At 49.6% G+C, this 17,168-nt stretch overlaps 1 protein-coding gene across 1 annotated transcript in view; it reads right to left on the bottom strand.

Annotated features, from left to right (window-relative positions):
• LOC144180237 (kin of IRRE-like protein 2) overlaps window positions 1-17,168 on the bottom strand; it is an 89,980-nt gene that overhangs the window by 55,905 nt on the left and 16,907 nt on the right. Inside the window, exons 4-5 of the mRNA XM_077708615.1 lie at window positions 7,318-7,403; window positions 6,330-6,621 (exon numbers count right to left, since the gene is read on the bottom strand). Of these exons, the coding sequence (XP_077564741.1) occupies window positions 6,330-6,621; window positions 7,318-7,403 (378 nt within the window). The remainder of the gene's footprint in view (window positions 1-6,329; window positions 6,622-7,317; window positions 7,404-17,168) is intronic.

The following is a 17,168-nucleotide window of genomic DNA, read 5'->3' as shown; positions in this document are numbered from 1 at the left end:
TTGCGGGTAAATGCGCGGGTAACATTTTAATTTCCAACAGTTTAAACTTTTATTTACTTTTACCATTCCAAGTACCTTAGGTGACTATTTCTTGTATAGCGCTCGTGCAGAAAGCGTCCCCCCAAACTTCCACAATATCTCAGGTCTAGCAATTGCATTTCTTAGACGGAAAAGCGTTCGCAGATGTGTGGTCGTGCTGCTGACCGCTGTGCTTGTTCACACAGCGCAAAAAAGTGCTTCCTGCTCCCTAGTTTTGCGCTGTGAGGTAAAAGTTTAGGTTGGTTTTATTTCCTTGGTACCTAGATCGACTTCGCTGACTCTTCTCCCGCCTTCAAGTGGCCTAAGATTTTTCTACTAGCGTACCAGTCAGCGAAGCGTCGCATGTGCACTTGTGCAGCGCTTGTGTGGAGCGACTCGGACTCGGAACTTGATACAGTGTACAAACTAACAAAGTAAAGAAAGGCACATTCTTCCATTCCAAACGTCTTATGGCTTAGTTTCAACTGAGCCAGAGAATTACGACGACCCGTCGACGGCCGGCGGACTAAACGCTGGGTCGACTGACTCTGTCGGAAGGTCGGGGAGCCGTGCAGTAGCGCAGCCAATTGCCAGCTTATCTCCTCCTGACGTCACACGAAAACGCTACAGAAAATGGGAGAGGGTGCAAAAAGGAGGACAGAATTTTTGAATTGATTTTTCAACTAAATAAATTCGCGTAAACGCCCTTAGAGTGGTCGAGACATGGCTTATGGACTCTTGACTACAATTTGCGCTAGTAATCCCGCAATGTTTACAAATCACTTCAGTGTCCATTTAAGGTTCGTAGTACGTTGCAAATTATATAGCTCATTAGCATCACTAGAAGGGCACATTGGGTTTGTATTGTCACGTAGACGTGAACGAAGCAACATGTTTGTAGAAACAATACTTTTTGAAGCGAACGTGCGCCCGCACTAATAAACACAAAAACTCAAGGGTAGAGCAGCCAGTAAAGCGAGGTGCACGCTCGAAATTCGGCGAATGCACTTTCTGTAGGTTGCCTTCCCGCGAACAATTAGTTGTGTTCAGGTATTTATTTTTAAAACTTGTACTGACAGATTTGTTAGATTTTTGTACTTTTGCGGTTTCCTGATTGCTTTGAAAATGCCTATGAAATGTTTGTCCGATCCCATCACCTATCTTCGGAACACAATAGCTGGTGACGGCATGCTTGAACGTATTCCTTATGCCAGCTTCGGACTCTTGTCGCCACTGAGGTAATGTCTTTGAATGACGTCACTTCAAGTCTAAGCAAACCGAAATGCTTGAAACGCCGTTATTTGCTCCCACAGCTCCCGATATGGCTGTTACGTCAGTAGTATGAACACAGCCTCACCGTAATAACCCAAGTGCTTCAGAGGAACTGAGCCGGAGGATGGTGTCATGCTAAAGTCCCAGGATACTGTAACAATTTGGGTTTAGTATTCTGAAGATAAACAGTATTTTTTCTAGGAACACTGAAACAAAGATTGAAGCGCTCTTGCTAGATTCTGATCAGCACCAGCAACCGTCGCTAAACGCTAACCGATACCAACGTGCCGAACGCATTGGAACCACTAACCATCCTGAAACGCACCGCCGGTTGACGCCGTGATGTTAGTACGATCTACGCACTTTTCCAATCGTCGCTTCAAACGAGCAATAATAAAATTACGGGTAGCCTACGCGCTCAGCTGTGAGCACGAACGCAAGTGTTGATAGGCTGAAATAAGCAATACCTGCTTAGCCCATTGAATTTAGCTGTTTTCTTCACGTTTGCCTTAGACGGGGTAAAATTGCTGCATAAGATTGCTCAGACCTGTGAAGGGAGAAAAGAACCATTACAATCGCAAGAAAGCAAGTGGATGGTCCGTTTTGCGGGGCGTCTGGAAACACCCTCCATTTTTTCCATCACACTTCAAGTAATTTGGTAAATTAAGGTACCATACGGCGCTCACAACAGCAGCAAAAACAAAATACATCCGACATATTCGCCGCGCATCGGATTGCGTTGTTGAAAACGTCGCCGAAATCCGATAAAGTTCGGCCGCCCTCGCCACGTAATGCCCTCTCCTGCCCCATCCGCCAACCTCTCACGCTGTTCCTCTCCTGTGGGGGCCACTCATTTGAGTTTCGCGGAGTTCAGGTCGGCTATGTTCATATTAGTGGTGCCCCTTGTGTTGGGACTTTGAAGATTCGCAATCGAGCCACGACCGCGCTGCTTGGCCGCCACCCTACTTTGTATTTCGTGGTTAACAGTGTTTACAGCGCGTTTTTTTTAAGTGCAGATCACTTTAGGCGCTAGCCGTGTCGTCCTAGCTCGCTCGCTGGAAACCAGCATATCGCCACGGCGTTACGCAGTAGCCTGTCACGGTCCCTTCGCCGCGGCGTTACCCAGAGGCTTCCAGAGCCAAGCGGTTTATATAGCCATAAGCGCTCGAAACTCGTGACCTGCTTGCGCTTAGCAGTGGCTGCGAGAGCTAAGGTTCAGCTGGTTATTCTTAGCTTTCCTGGTTGTCTAGGATTAGCTGGTTATCATGCTTACTTCTGCTTATCATCCAATCCAAATCCAATCCAAAACCAATACAATCCTATTCAATGCTATGCAATCAAATCTTCGCGCTGGCGCTAAATGTGGCACTGCAACGCCGGCACGTACGGGGAGGAAAGCATAAAGAGAACAGAACTCCCGCTGGCGCAGTTTCAGGCAGGGGGCGCGCGAGCACTGCGAAGGCGGGAAATTTGATTTCCATGGGGTGGTAGCAGTAAGCGGATAACGGTGGTACATTCCCTTCAGGCGAATCACTGCTCTGAACTTCCGACAGCTTTCACATTGAGTGGAACCGCTTTATTTTTTTCATTCCCTCCGTCTTGCAAAAAATTAGCACACACCCACTTTAAAGGAGCCATGAAGAGAAAACAAAAGTTTGTTTTATTCGAAAGATTAGGTGTTTCATAGTACCCCACGCGCTTTCCCGGAAGCAAATGATGCTTTATTCACTGAGAAATAAGGCAATTTAAGCCAAAATTTTAAATCTCCCGCTAAAATTGAACATTCCGTGACGTGTAAAATGGCGTCATAGAGCTGGTCCATGAAACAGATACTTAGTATGTCGACTCCATATAGCACCCACACGCGGGAGTCGATCGAGACGGCGGCCATTTTAAAAATACTAGTAAAACCTAGTGCACCCGCAGCCCTAGTCATGGAATCGCCTGATCCGGAGAACAAAACTCTCGCCGAGGAGCTCGGGCTTGCATTTAACAACCTCACACCACAAAAACGCTCAATGCTTCTAAGTGCACGAGCGGCAAGAGTTGTGGGATACGCGGTGGACGGGAAAGCGACCATTCCGCGATAGCCACAACAGACGAACGCCCAGCCGTCGGCACCGCTGCCTCGTCAGCCCCGTCGCGACGGACGAATATAGACTGGTACGTATGTGCCGTATTTTGATTACGGTTAATAATAGTTCAATTTCAGTAGCAGTATCACTTATGCCAGTTGGCCGGTGTCGTGTATGGAAAGCCGTTCGCGCGAGCTCTCTGCTTCGACCAGAAAGATACGAGCGTCAATGCGCGGTGTTTACAGCATTTTTTTCCCCAAGGTCAGAGCGATTTGACGAAGTCGGCGACGAGCGCCAGCATGTCCCAGGAGTGAGCTAACGTAAGGGTCCCTGCCGTAACTGAACAAACTGAAGTTTTCAGTGGTTGTAAACTGGAAACGAGCTCGTAACGACAGCAGCAAGCCAACACCATTCGAAACTTACGCGACGACTGGCACTATCTCGTCGCTTCTTGCTGTTCCTTACTCCCCTCGTTTCTATTTTTACCTTTGCTGGTTGCCGATATGACGGCCAACCTCCTGTGAAGGGATTACGATACGAAGCAAGGTCGCGGCTGTGCGTGCTGGAACGGTTCGTTGGCCCCGAAGAGCCTCGAACCCGAAAATTCGTCTGCGCGACGGCGAGATGTCGAGCTCGGCCGGTGCGCTAGTTTCGTACGCATTGGCGCACACGCTTGCGAGTTCGTTCGGACCTTCAACCGTTTACTCCACCGTTCTTTGTCATAAAAAGAATGTGCAGTATGTTTCACGGGCATTTAGCTCGCTATGCAAGCTGTAAGCCCTGCCTAACATGCGTTTGCTTTTGCCGGCCTCCGCCAATCGCAGAGCATTCCCAAGTGACATCACAGGTTCTGTTGCGGAAAATGAGCTGGTGGGTCGCATGGTCATTTCCTTTTTTCCTAATTATGTAGCTTATTTGAGCGAAGTTTGCGTTATAAGTGGTGTCGTTATGGTTCTAACGAGGCAATCTTTCGAATGAACCAAACTTGTGTTTTCTCTTCATGGCTCCTTTAAAGGGACACTGAAGTGAATTTGTCAAGCTCCCGTTTTTGCTTGCACTGTGTAGACTGGCTCAAATTAGCACACTTTTCATCGTTTGTAAGATTGACAAATCGGTAATTATTTTACAAAGCGCGAAAGAAGAAAAACTACCATGCGCGGTTGGCGGCGGCCGCACCAACTAAAGCTGTGACGTTAGGAGGAGCGGGCACCGTGATTGGACGATGCCCAAGGTGAACAACCAAACAAGTTTCGGTTTCGGTTTCGGTTCTGTAAAACACAACCGTTGGCGTTGTTGGATGGGCATTCTCAATAACTCAGTAATCATCGTACTGCGCTTCTGCCATGTTGTCAGCTGTAAAAATGCATAAAGATAAGCCTCCTAGGACGGCTTGGAATCGTAGCATTCACTAGCCGAAACCTACGCAGTGCATGAACGCCCTCCGCGTACCCGCAGACGCCCAAATGTCATGCGCTTTTCCCCCATATTTGGAGCTTGCCTCCCTCATGCCTGTATCGTAAAAAGCGTGTTCGCACCAGGCCAAGGGTCTGTTCATTCTGGCCTGTGCCCACAGCCTGCAAGCAGTAGGTGCTTATGGCAACAGCACGCCAACGAGAACTCGCTAGCGCGCCAGTACCAGCCTGCGCGCGTTTTGTGAACTAGTTCGTGGAGCCATGAACGTTGCGGTCCAAAAAAAGGTGAACTCAATATAGAAAACATCGGTGGAAAACGAAAAAGTTAACTTACAGAAAAAAAAAAGCACGTACCCGCGGGGATTCGAACTTCTGACTTTCAAAATACTTGGGGCGGCATATCTAGCGCCCCAAACACCTCGGCCACGGAGCGGGGTCCGCAGGCCTTGGTAATATAGGGTATATATTGTACAACCAGTTTACACTTTTATTTAGTTTTGGCATTTCAAGCAGCTTAGGTGCTATTTGTTGCATTGCGCTCGTGCAGTAAGCGTCGCCCGAGTTTCCACAATAGCTCACGTCTAGCAATTGCATTTCGTAGACGGAAAAGCGTTCGCAGATGCGTAGTCGTGCTGCTGACCGCTGTGCTTGTTCGCCCAGCGCAAAAAAGTGCTTCCCGCACCCTAGTTTTACGCTGTACGGTAAAAATATCAGTTGATTTTATTTGCTTAGTACCTATATTGACTTCGCTGACTCTTCTCCCGCCTTCAAGAGGCCTTATATTTTCCTACTGGCGTACCAGTCAGCGAAGCGTCGCATGTGCGCTTGTGCAGCGCTTGTGTGAAGCGACCTTGACTTGGAGCTAGATACAGTGTACAAACTAACCAAGTAAAGAAAGGCAGATTCTACCATTCACAAACGTGTCCTGGCTTCGTTTCAACTGAGCGAACGAATTGCGACGACCCGTCGGCGGCCGGCGGACGAAACGCTGGGCCGACTGACTGTCTGAAGGTAGGGGAGCCGTGCAGTAGCGCAGCCAATTGCGAGCTCGGCTCCTCTCGACGTCACACGAAAACGCCACAGAAAATGGGCGAGCGTAAAGAGAGGAGGAAAGCATTTTCGAATTAATTTTTCTACTAAAATCGCGTAAACGCGCCCAGGGTGGTCGAAACATGGTCTGGGGACTCCGGACTACAATTTGCGCAAGTAATCCCGCAATGTTTACATATCACTTCAGTGTCCTTTTCACTTAAAAGACCAATGCAAACACCAGTTATTTATGGGCGTTCTTCATCAAATAAGCCTCACATCTGTCAGATTGAGAATGTTTTCTCTATACAGACGGCTCGCGAAGAATTTTCAAACATACCCTGCCGGCTGAATACAGGGACATACCGATCGCCAAATATAAGCCATGCCTACAGACCACAATTTTCACGTTTGAGCTCCCCCAAAAGACTATCGTTGCTAAAAATAGAGCGCTCGAAATTGGCCTCTCCATCGTTGACAGGCATTGGCGACGGCGCACAGGAAAGAAACAGTTCGCACTCACTGTTCAAACCAATCACCACGTAGGTGTCGCTGTGTCCAGGGTTGCCGGACGGGTCGTTGTCGTAGGCGGGGTGATAGGCAAGACAACGTAGCTCTTGATTGCTATCTGCCCTCGTGAACGTGTAGTTCAGCACGGAGGAGGCCTCGAAGGTGCCGGACTTTACGTTGGAAGCTGCGTCGGTCTGCTTAGCAAGCGCGGTTAGGTTTTGGCCGCCTAGATGCCAGTGCAGCTGAGCGGCCGGCTTGCCTCCGCGCGACAGGCACTGGAAACTGTACTCTTGCCCCTCCACAACCTGGAACGGGCTCCCCGAAGAGAACGGAACCGTCCTGGCCGAAAGCCTAGGCGGGCTAGGTTCCACTGCATTATTGTACAGCACGAGGTAAGCGCCAAAAAGGCCAGCAGGAGGAGCGAGTTGAGGGATATTTCACCACACGTCGAGCTCTTGACTCCGCTTACTGCAGATTTGCAGTTTAAATGAAGCATGAATTTTGAAGTTAAGTTCAAATCCAATGGATAACAGAAAAAGAAAAGGCGTTGGCGGCATCTGCAAACCTACTTTAATGACGTCGCGATTGTTCGCAATGCGTCTTTATTGTTAAATTATTTTTTTTTTCCCCGCACTTCCTGGTTAGCCTCGGCTTTTTTGTTTGTTGACGACTGCTTTTACACCGTGAACGTGCTAGTAATTTGCGAAATTTAGCTTTGTGAACTTGCTAGAGCATCCTCACAGCCAACAACATCATACGATACTATGATACTAACCTACTATGACGAGCGTGACGACGGCCGATTTGAGCCCTACGTCCTTAAGCGAGATTCTAGTGAGCTGGCACTGCCATGTTGTGCCGTCCTCAGTAAGGCCAACGCGGGTGAGCAGCAGTGAACAGTCGCCGTCCGCTGGCTGACGCTGGAAATCGTACTTGCCAGCGATTGGGGTGAGTGCCACCCCGTTCCTCAACCAGAAACAGTCGCCCTTTCTGTGACGCACTTGACACTCGAGGCGCACGTCGCTGGTCACCTTTGCTGTCGTGTCAGACGGAACCTTCTCGAACTGTTGTGTCTGGGCTGCCAGCGCTGTCAAATTCAGAAAAGGAAATGTGGTCTATTATAAACCGCACCATAATCACCAAATGATAGAACACGACCAGTCGGCGTGACAAAGTGATGAGAGAAAACGCGGGTTTCCAAGGTGTACCCACTTTTCAAGACACAGTACAAATGTACATTCAAAATTTGATCTAACGAAACCTATCTTGTGATTTTTCCGACCTAACGAACAAATTCTCGTTCCCCCGCAGAATACGGCAGAATGTTTTTATGAACTCAAAATAACGAAAGAGTTTCAGCGCAATTCCCGATTTAACGAGATATTTCGAGAAACAGATTTAGAAAGGAGCAATTTCGACTGTGTTTTGTCAAAACGTCAGTATGATGATTCCGTCACGTCAGAAGAAAAAAAACATCGCATCTAGCTTCGTTTTTACGGAGCTCTACTAGATATACTTAGCAGCCCCGTGGCCGCTGACCACGGAGTCTCATCCAGCACGCATCCCTCAATATGGAAGGTAAATGATGTCATCATCTATGGAACACTATCTTGCATTGTGTCGAAGAAAAAAAACCCCAGGATCCACCCGCACTAGACGTTGGAGGAAGCCTTACTTACGTGGTTCAACGATATGAGAGCCAAGAGCACTCCGCTCAGCCGGGAAGAGCGGTACAACAAACAGCGCTGTGTTTCGCGCATCTGCTGGGGTGCGACGACTTCAGGGCAATCCCCAACATGCTTATTTACCCCGCAGACTTCAAACGCATTGCTTAGATACCGGCAGGCGAGCACCGCGGCCACCTAAACTACGATGTCGTGGTAACGGCTTGGATGTGCCTCTCTTTAAACATCCAATTTATGGAATCAACTGCTTGTAGTATGACCGCCCCTATTTTACGATGTTCTCCATTAAACGAAATACGTCTGTGTTCCTGGGGACTTCGTTAGATCGAATTTTAACAGTACATATCCCAGCAGCCAGTTTGACGCGCCCGTCAAAAGGCTAAAAGATGCCTACCCATAAATACCACACTCCAGCAGTCCACTCCCCCATCAACCTGGTACAAGGAGCATATCTGTGGTCAAACGCAACTGTGCGCATTTGCCGAATACCCCGTGCGAGGGCATGTTTTTATGTGCGTGGCGCTATGCCATTGATCATATTACATTTTGTGAAGGCCAACCACTTCCAAAATGGCCGCGTAGGTTTGTTTTACATAAACGCGTGGCCCATTGAGAAAAAAAACTAGATTTTATTTAGAAATCTGTAAAAAGGCACATTGAAAAGAATTTCAGAGAGCGAGTTAAATGTCGGCACAAGCAAAAGATGGTCGTCCACGCCAGCACACCGCAGATGAAGTCAGTCAGCGGCAAATTCAACGCGGGTCGAAAACCACTCGCAAAACGTCGCGCAAGAAACTCGTCATTCTGGTCCTGAGTGGAACATGGGAATGAGCTGAGGCATGTATACACAATCAGGGCCTCCAAAAGAACGCACAACACGATGAATACTTTCCTTCGCGCGCCAATACAGCGTAGTTTCAAGATGAGTGGTGCCGTTTTAGAGAATCCGGTTCCAACGGACCAAGCCCAGAGGTGGTGAAATTTGTCATCATGGCAGTGGGGACGAGCAGTGGCACAACCAGTGGGAGCCAAATCAGGCGCACGCGACAGTATTAAGACTGGTCGCGAAGCAAAGAGTCTCGAGATACACGATAACGAAGACCTTCGACGAAGTGACGTTGAACAAATGCACATCGTGTATATAATGGGCGCTAATCCTTCAGTTTTTCCAACCTAAGAGAAGGCTTGTGTGTCATCGGTGCTTTATTGTTTCTATCACCAGCCATATTTTGAAAGGGGAATATGAACGAGGGAATTGTGTTTGGCGGGCAGCCTGCTCAATAAACCGCTCGTTTGGGAATAGCGTTACCGTATCGACCAAATTTTGGGGGAAACCCCTAAGGTGGAGTAAGTTTATGCAAAGGAAAGTTTGACATCCACCTGAACGCAATCCTGCACCAGGGCGAATTTTTCTTCAACTTCAGAGGTAGCTTGCGTTTAATTCTATGGATTGTTTCCTCAGTGCATTTAAGCCCACATATATTCTGCGTCGATCTTTTTCTCGTGGTTTCGGTCAGCACTGAAAACTTGCCCGAGGTACTTGTAGTTGCTCTATTTACTTTTTCTATCACTGCATTACCTAAGCTGAAGAAAGCCCTTTGACGATGTTTATTTATGGTTAAATTCGATTTATTGATATTAATTTGTAGCCCCGTGGCTGAGCGTTCCGATTATAGTTAGTCACGAATTTTTTTCCAGGTTTTCTGCCGACTCATTGAAACGGACTTTCTCGCCTACCAACCTCAAGTGGTTCAAGCATTCCCGCTTATCCGTGATCTTGCGTTGTCCCAATCACGCTTCCTTATGCCCCCTCCAGACACGCTGCGGACAGGTCTGGCAAGACTGTATCTGGATGTCGTACTCCCTTCCCGATCTTAAACTTTTCGCTATTCTTTTGGAAGGTTACTCTACCAGTACACCCCTTAAATATGTGGTCTAGGAGTCTGGTCACCATTTCACATGATTGACGAACCGAACTCTCGGCCCTCAGACCCCAGCATCTGTAGAGCACCTGTCACACCATCGCCGGGTACTAAGAATTTCTGGGTCCGTACAGGCCGCATGTGGAAGTGGAACTTGGCCACGTTCAACGCGGAACCTCTGTCTAGCGAGGCAAGGTTGGCTGCACTATTGGAAAAGCTCTTCGATTATGGGTGGGGTCTCACACAGGCTAAGCAAAGCTTGAAGAGAAGAAGGCTTCACGGAATTGAGTAGCAGGCATATTTTGTGCCACCCAGGACCTCAACAAAAGTGGGATCACCAGGGTGAGGTTTTAATCCCCACAGAACAAGATGGGAACGTCGAGGAATTCTTCAGCGCTCGTCCCGTCGTCTTTCTGTGTTGCGATTCGTGCGGTAGCTATTTTTTTTTACAACGAACTACGAACTCCCGCAACAGTACACCTTGTTAAACAGCGCTCATCCCGTCGTCTTTCTGGGTCCTTGTTCCTATCCACGCTGTACCTATTTTTTACAATGAACTACCAACTCGCCCAACGGTAGACCGTGTAAGCAGCGGTCATCCCGTCGTCGTTCTGTGTCCTTGTTTCGATTCGCACTGTAGCTATTTTTTACAATGAACTACCAACTCGCCCAACAGTACACCTTGTTAAACAACGCTCGTCCGGTCGTCTTTCTGTGTCCTTGTTTCTACTCACGCTGTCGCTATTTTTTTACAATGAGCTACCAACTCGCCCAACAGTACATCCTGTTAGAAGCTCTCGTCCCGTCGTCGTTCTGTGTCCTTGTTTTGATTAGCGCTGTAGCTATTGTTTACAATGAACTACCAACTCACCAAACAGTACACCTTATTAACTAAAGTGTCGCAGTCATTGTAATCAAGCCAAAAAAGAAATACAGGATAACCATAGTACAAGCCAATAAATCAACAGCTAGTTATGATGACGAGGCTGTAGATAATTTTTTACGAGGAGATGGGATCACCAATGAAAGAGGGGTCGAGACGACACAGTTCACAATTGTGATCAGAGACTAACGCAAACGTATCTGATTGTCACAAGCTTGAGCGTACGGCGTTTAAAAGTATCTTATAGCTTTTTCATTTTATTATACAACACCTAATTCTGGTTACCCAGTAGCCCGACCCATTCAATTTCATTTCACTTCGCCCCCTGGAAAACCCTGAAACTCCCTCAAACGAGGCGGCGGTACCTCCGCCCACTCGCCGGCTCGCCGGAAAGAAAATAAAAAAACTCCCGCCATCTCCACGAAGGGAATGATAATGAGTGGGGCGAATCTCCAATGCTTATCGGTAAAACCGTGAAACATTCACCCACACATCAAAGAAAGGGGTGATTGTATATTGCCGCGAACCATGTATCGGTTTGTTTATTTATTACTTGTTTACTGCCCGGCCACGCTCGGCTCGGTTATCTGTGTCTCAAGCGAAGCGCGTCTTCCATTCTTTATTTTTATGCCGCACCGGCTACGTGATTCAGATAAGCAGACTGTTTCGCCATAACATCACTAGCCGAGAATAATCTTCTTTGATCTACAATGTTCTCGATGTAAATCGACGGTTCCAGAAACACTCGCGCCAAAAGATAAAAGCCCGCAGAGCAGACGCCACGGCATTCGAGTCACCGGAGCTCGCCTGCACAAGTCACTTTGTTGACTGCTTCTTAGCCGCCTGTGTTCTTTGAGTGTTAGGGGAGCACAAGTTCCCTCCCATAAACTTGTTTTCCTCGAAGACAACTTGACTTCGTGACATCTGGTAAGGTGCTGGGTACATGCACCCTAAGCCCTCGTCAAGCCGTCAAGCAAGCCCCACTCGTTTCAGCCGCTGACAGCAAGGTCTTCAGGCGGAGTTTGGACTGCTTCCTGATAAAGTGAAGAAAGAATACCTTATGACCACCACCATGAGCAACGCAGGCACTATGACCAGCGCTACCAATGCTGCCCTCGTTCTTCAGCAACCCAGGGAGCCCTCATCATTCCATGGGTCACCTTCGGAGGATCCCGATGACTGGCTGGAGCAAGTCGAACGGGTCAGGCTGTTTAACCGATGGGACGATGCGGACACACCGAGGAAAGTGTTCTTCTACCTTGAAGAATCAGCACAGATCTGGTTCGAGAATAATGAGAGCTCCCTAGAATCTTGGAACGAATTCAGAAGGCAATTTTTAGCGACGTTCACCACGGTTGTGCGAAAAGAGCGGGCCGAAGCGCTGCTGCAGACGCGGACACAGCACCCTAACGAAGGCATTGTTGTGTTCGTCGAAGAGATGAAGATACTTTTCAGGCCTGTTGACTCTTGCATGGCGGAAGAAAGGAAGTTGCGCTTCTTAATGCGTGGTGTGAAAGAAGAACTGTTGGCTGAACTTGTCTGCAATCCGCCCAAAACCATCGCCGAATTCGTGACCGAAGCCAGCACAATTGAAAGGCCCTCGAAATGCGTGCTAAGCAGTACGACCGCAACTTTGTCGGCACGGCGAATACGAACAACGGCGACAGCATTCGGATTCCAGCAGATAGCCAGCAGACAGCCTAGGCGAGACTATCAGCGCAATAGGGAGGGAGGAGCTGCGGAAACTTCTCCCAACGCCACCGCTACAAGTCGTTTCTCTTACCGAGGTCATTAGAGAAGAAGTGCAGCAAGCGCTGGGAACTCCAACGAAGCCAGAAGCACCCCGTGAGCCGCAAGCGATGGCCTACGCTACTGCTGTCCGTCGCCCTCGCTTACCTGCGCCCTATCGTCACAGGGCTCCGTACCATTGTCCCCTGTCGCCGAACCGACCACCTGTGGTGCAACCCCGCGCCTCGAGAAAGACCGACGTGTGGCGAACGCCCGACAATATTCCGCTGTGCTACCACTGCGGAGAGGCCGACCACATCTACCGTCGCTGCCCCTACAAGAGGCTCGGTTTACGAGGGTTTTTCATCGAAGCACCATGCCCCCCGGCCAGCGCCCATCTGAGATCAAATAATACTTCTCAAACACCAGCCGTGGACCAGCCCGTTTCAACCATTGGATGTCGCCCTACCCGTACCAGTCGCCGAACCGCCGTAGCAATGCTGAGTTCACACCTTGAAGGTCCCCCAGCCCACACGGACGAAACTAAAAGCAGCAACTTCTCGAGGTGAAGATGCACAACGGCTGAGAGATGAAAACCCTGCAACGACGCAATGATTCGCCGAAGACCATGATTCACGACTTGCCCTCAGCCCGACGAACCGATATAACCCGGACATGACTCCCGAACACGACGTCAACGACACGGCGCGACGCGTACCCGACATGACCAAGCCTGTCATTGAGAAAACGACGATAACGACGACGAATAGTGCCAAACCGCCAAGTCGCACAAGCCGAGATACGACGCTACGACGCACCCCGAACTCGATCATGAGAAGATCATTCGCGTCTAAGCTGAAGAACGTTACGACCAGATGGGATGTTCGGCACATACGCACAGCAGGAGGCCATCTTGTAACGCCCAGTGGAACGTGCACATCACGTGTTACCATCGACGGCACCACGTACCATGCTGCACTCGTCATTTTGCCCAACTGCTCCCGTGACGTAATTCTTGGAATGGACTTTTTGATGGACAACGGTGCAATATTCTATCTGCAGACCAAGGGAATAACCTTTTCCCCCGATCACTCCATGACGCCGGAACCGAACCCCGAACATCGTGCTGCTGTAAGGATTGCCGATGATCATGTCACCCTGCCACCCAGCGCAAGAATGATGATGTGGTCTACTGTGAAGAGGCTGCTGCTGACGTCGACGCTATCGTAGGGAGTGATCAAAACTTGCTTCTCGACCGCGGTGTCTCTGTCGCAACAGGCATTGCCCGCTTTAGGGACCACCAATCCCACTTGTTGGTCGCTAATTTCACCGAGGAGTACCAGCATTTAAACAAGGGCGCGGCAATTGCGTTCCTCGAAGAAACGCAAGAAGCAAGTGACGTGATCGCGGTCACCAACTTTGAACACACACCCGAAGACACCTTCAAGCTTCCGCAGCCATTCGACATGAATCCGGCGTTCCCGCAAGAACAACGGAACAAATTATTGGCTTTGTGGCGTCGCTGCAGCGACTGTTTTTGGCCGAACTCAAAACTACGTCAGACACCTCTAGCGAAGCACCGAGTAATAACCGAAGATGGAATCCGACCTACCCGACAGTCACCGTACCGCGTCTCTTCCCACGAGCGGGAAGCCATCCGTACTCAAGTCGACGACATGCTCAGTGACGGCATTATACAGCCACCGAAAAGCCCCTGGGCTGCGCCGGTCGTACTGGTGAAGAAAAAAGACGACACATTAAGATGATGCGTTCAATACAAGCGACTGAACAGAATCACTAAAAAGGACGTGTGCCCCCTGCCACGAATCGACGACGCCCTCGACCACCTCTGCCATGCGAAGTACTTCTCATCGACAGATCTTAAGACACCGGCTACTGGCAAATTGAAGTGGACGAGAGAGACCGAGAGAAGACCGCATTTATAACCCCGGACGGCCTATACGAGTTCAATGTGATGCCGTTTGGGCTGTGCACGGACCCAGTAACGTTTCAAAGAGTCATGGACACTGTGCTAGCTGGCCTGAAATAGTTCACCTATCTCGTACACCTCGACGACGTTGTGGTATTCGCCCGGACTTTCGAAGAACACCTTGCAAGGTTACAGTCTGTGCTCGAGGCCATTCCTACGTCAGGGTTAACGCTGAAGCCTGAAAAATGTCGCTTCGCCTATGAGAAGCTCAAGTTATTGGGCCACGTCATCAACGCCGCGGGAGTCCTACCTGACCCAGCAAAGACTTCAGCCATTGGGAACTTGCCAAGGCCGAAAGACAAGAAGGGCGTGCGAAGATTTCTCAGACTGTGCGCATACTACCGGCACTTCGTCGCAAACTTCGCACGCATTGCAGAGCCACTCACAGGCTTGACGAAATATAGCACCCCTTTTCGCTAGGAAAACGACCAAGAAAAAGCATTCTGCGAGCTGCAAAAACGCCTGCAAAGGCCGCCCGTACTCGCTCATTTCGACGAAGACGCAGAAACGGAAATACACGCCGGACGCCAGTGATATAGTATTGGGTACCTGGCTCGTCCAAAAACAAAACGGTTGTGAAAAAGTAATCGCCTTCGCCAGCCGTGGTCTGTCGAAGGAGGAGAAAAACTACTGAGCGTCTGAAAAACAGTGCCTTGCTATTATATGGGCTATTTCAAAATTTCACCCATATGTGTATCGTAGACCATTCAAAATTGTGACAGACCATCATGCGCTGTGTTGGCTCGCTAATTTGAAGGGCCCTCAGGCCGTCTTGGGCGGTGGAGCTTCCGCCTGCAAAAGTTCGACGTTACGATCGTCTATAAATCCGGCAGGAAACACTCCGACGCGTACTGCCTGTCCCGCGCTGTGATAACGACAGCGCGTTCTTCGGAGTCATGACGGAGAGCGACCTAGCCGCCCAGCAGCGTGCGGACACCGACTTACGCGTCATAATCGACAACCTTGAAGGCGTTCTTCGGAGTCATGACGGAGAGCGACCTAGCCGCCCAGCAGCGTGCGGACACCGACTTACGCGTCATAATCGACAACCTTGAAGGATGCAACGTCGCCGTGCCTAGGACGTTCAAACGCAACCTACCATCATTCAGCCTGAAAAACTTCGGTCTAGTGAAGAAAAATGTCAGCCCCGGAACGAGAAGAAATTATCTTCTTGTTATCCCCGCCGACCTTCGTGACGAAATTTGGAACCGTCCCATAAAGACCCATCTTCCGGACATCTCGGCAGAGCCCGCACACTGGGAAAAATCAAGGCGAAGTACTACTGGCCCCGCTTGCATCAGGCGTCACACACTACGACCGCAACTGCCGCGATTGCCAGCGACGGAAAACGCCACCGACGAGACCCGCCGGATTTCTGCAGCCGATCGCCATCCCATCGAGGCCCTTCCAACAGATTGGAATGGACCTTCTGGAACAGTTCCCTACATCCCGATCCGGGAACAAGTGGATTGTCGTAGCGACAGACTGCGCAGAGACCGCCGCTCTTCCTAGGGGGACTGCCCAAGAAGTCGCAAAGTTCTTCATAAGCCAAGTTGTGCTGCGACATGGAGCCCCGGAATTCTTAATGAGGGACCACGGAACAGCCGTAACTGCGGAGCTAATGCAAGGGATATTCGGCTTCAGCACAACACGGATCACCGAAGAACGACGGCGTACCACCCGCAAACGAGCAGACTAACGGAACGTCTGAACAAAACGATCGCGGATATGCTGTCAATGTACGTCGACGTTGAACATAAGACGCTTCCGTATGTCCCGTTTGTGTACAACACGGCTATCCAAGAAACTACGCAGATGACGCCGTTCGAGCTTGTCTACGGAAGACGGCCAACTGCGATGCTTGACACCATGCTTCCGCATGAGGAAGACGACTACCTCAACCCCGACGTCCAAGGATACCTTCAGCGTTCAACGGAAAAGCAAGCTGGTGGAAGCCGGGCGTTACAACCTCCGACGCTGAGACGCCGAGCACAACCCAGGGGATGGTGTTTCGGTTTGGACTCCCATCGGACGACGCGGACTCAGTGAGAAGCTTCTGCGACGGTATTTTGGACCCTACCAGTTTCTACGACATGTCGGTCAACTTACCTACGAGGTTATCCCCGATGGTGATTCCGAAACATCACAACGAGGTACGCCACCCGAAGTCGTCCACGTGGTTCGCTTGAAAGCATACTATGCAAGATGACAGATTTTTTTTTCTTTTTTGTTCAGACTGTCTTTTATTTTAGCATCACGTCGATGCACCCTTAGAGGGGAGATAATGCCGCGAACCATGTATGGGTTTTTTATTTATTATTTGTTTACTGCCCGGCCACGCTCTGCTCTGTTATCTGTATCCCAAGCGAAGCGCGTCTTCCATTGTTTATTTTTATGCCGCACGGGCTATCTCATTCAGATAAGCAGACTGTTTCGCCCTAGCGTCACTAGCCCAGAATAATCTTCTTTGATCTACAATGTTCTCGATGTAAATCGGCCGTTCCAGAAACACTCGCGCCAAAAAATAAAAGCCTGCAGAGCAGACGCCACGGCATTCGAATTGCCGGAGCTCGCCTGCACACGTCACTTTGTTGAGTGCAGCTTCGCCGCCTGTGTTTTCTTCGAGTTTTTAGGGGTGCACAAG

Source organism: Haemaphysalis longicornis, unplaced genomic scaffold, assembly GCF_048455015.1.
Source record: "Haemaphysalis longicornis isolate Haplotype H1 unplaced genomic scaffold, Haemaphysalis longicornis Haplotype H1 scaffold_4, whole genome shotgun sequence".
In the NCBI taxonomy this organism is placed as follows: domain Eukaryota; kingdom Metazoa; phylum Arthropoda; class Arachnida; order Ixodida; family Ixodidae; genus Haemaphysalis; species Haemaphysalis longicornis.
This window is presented reverse-complemented; position numbering and strand designations above follow the sequence as displayed.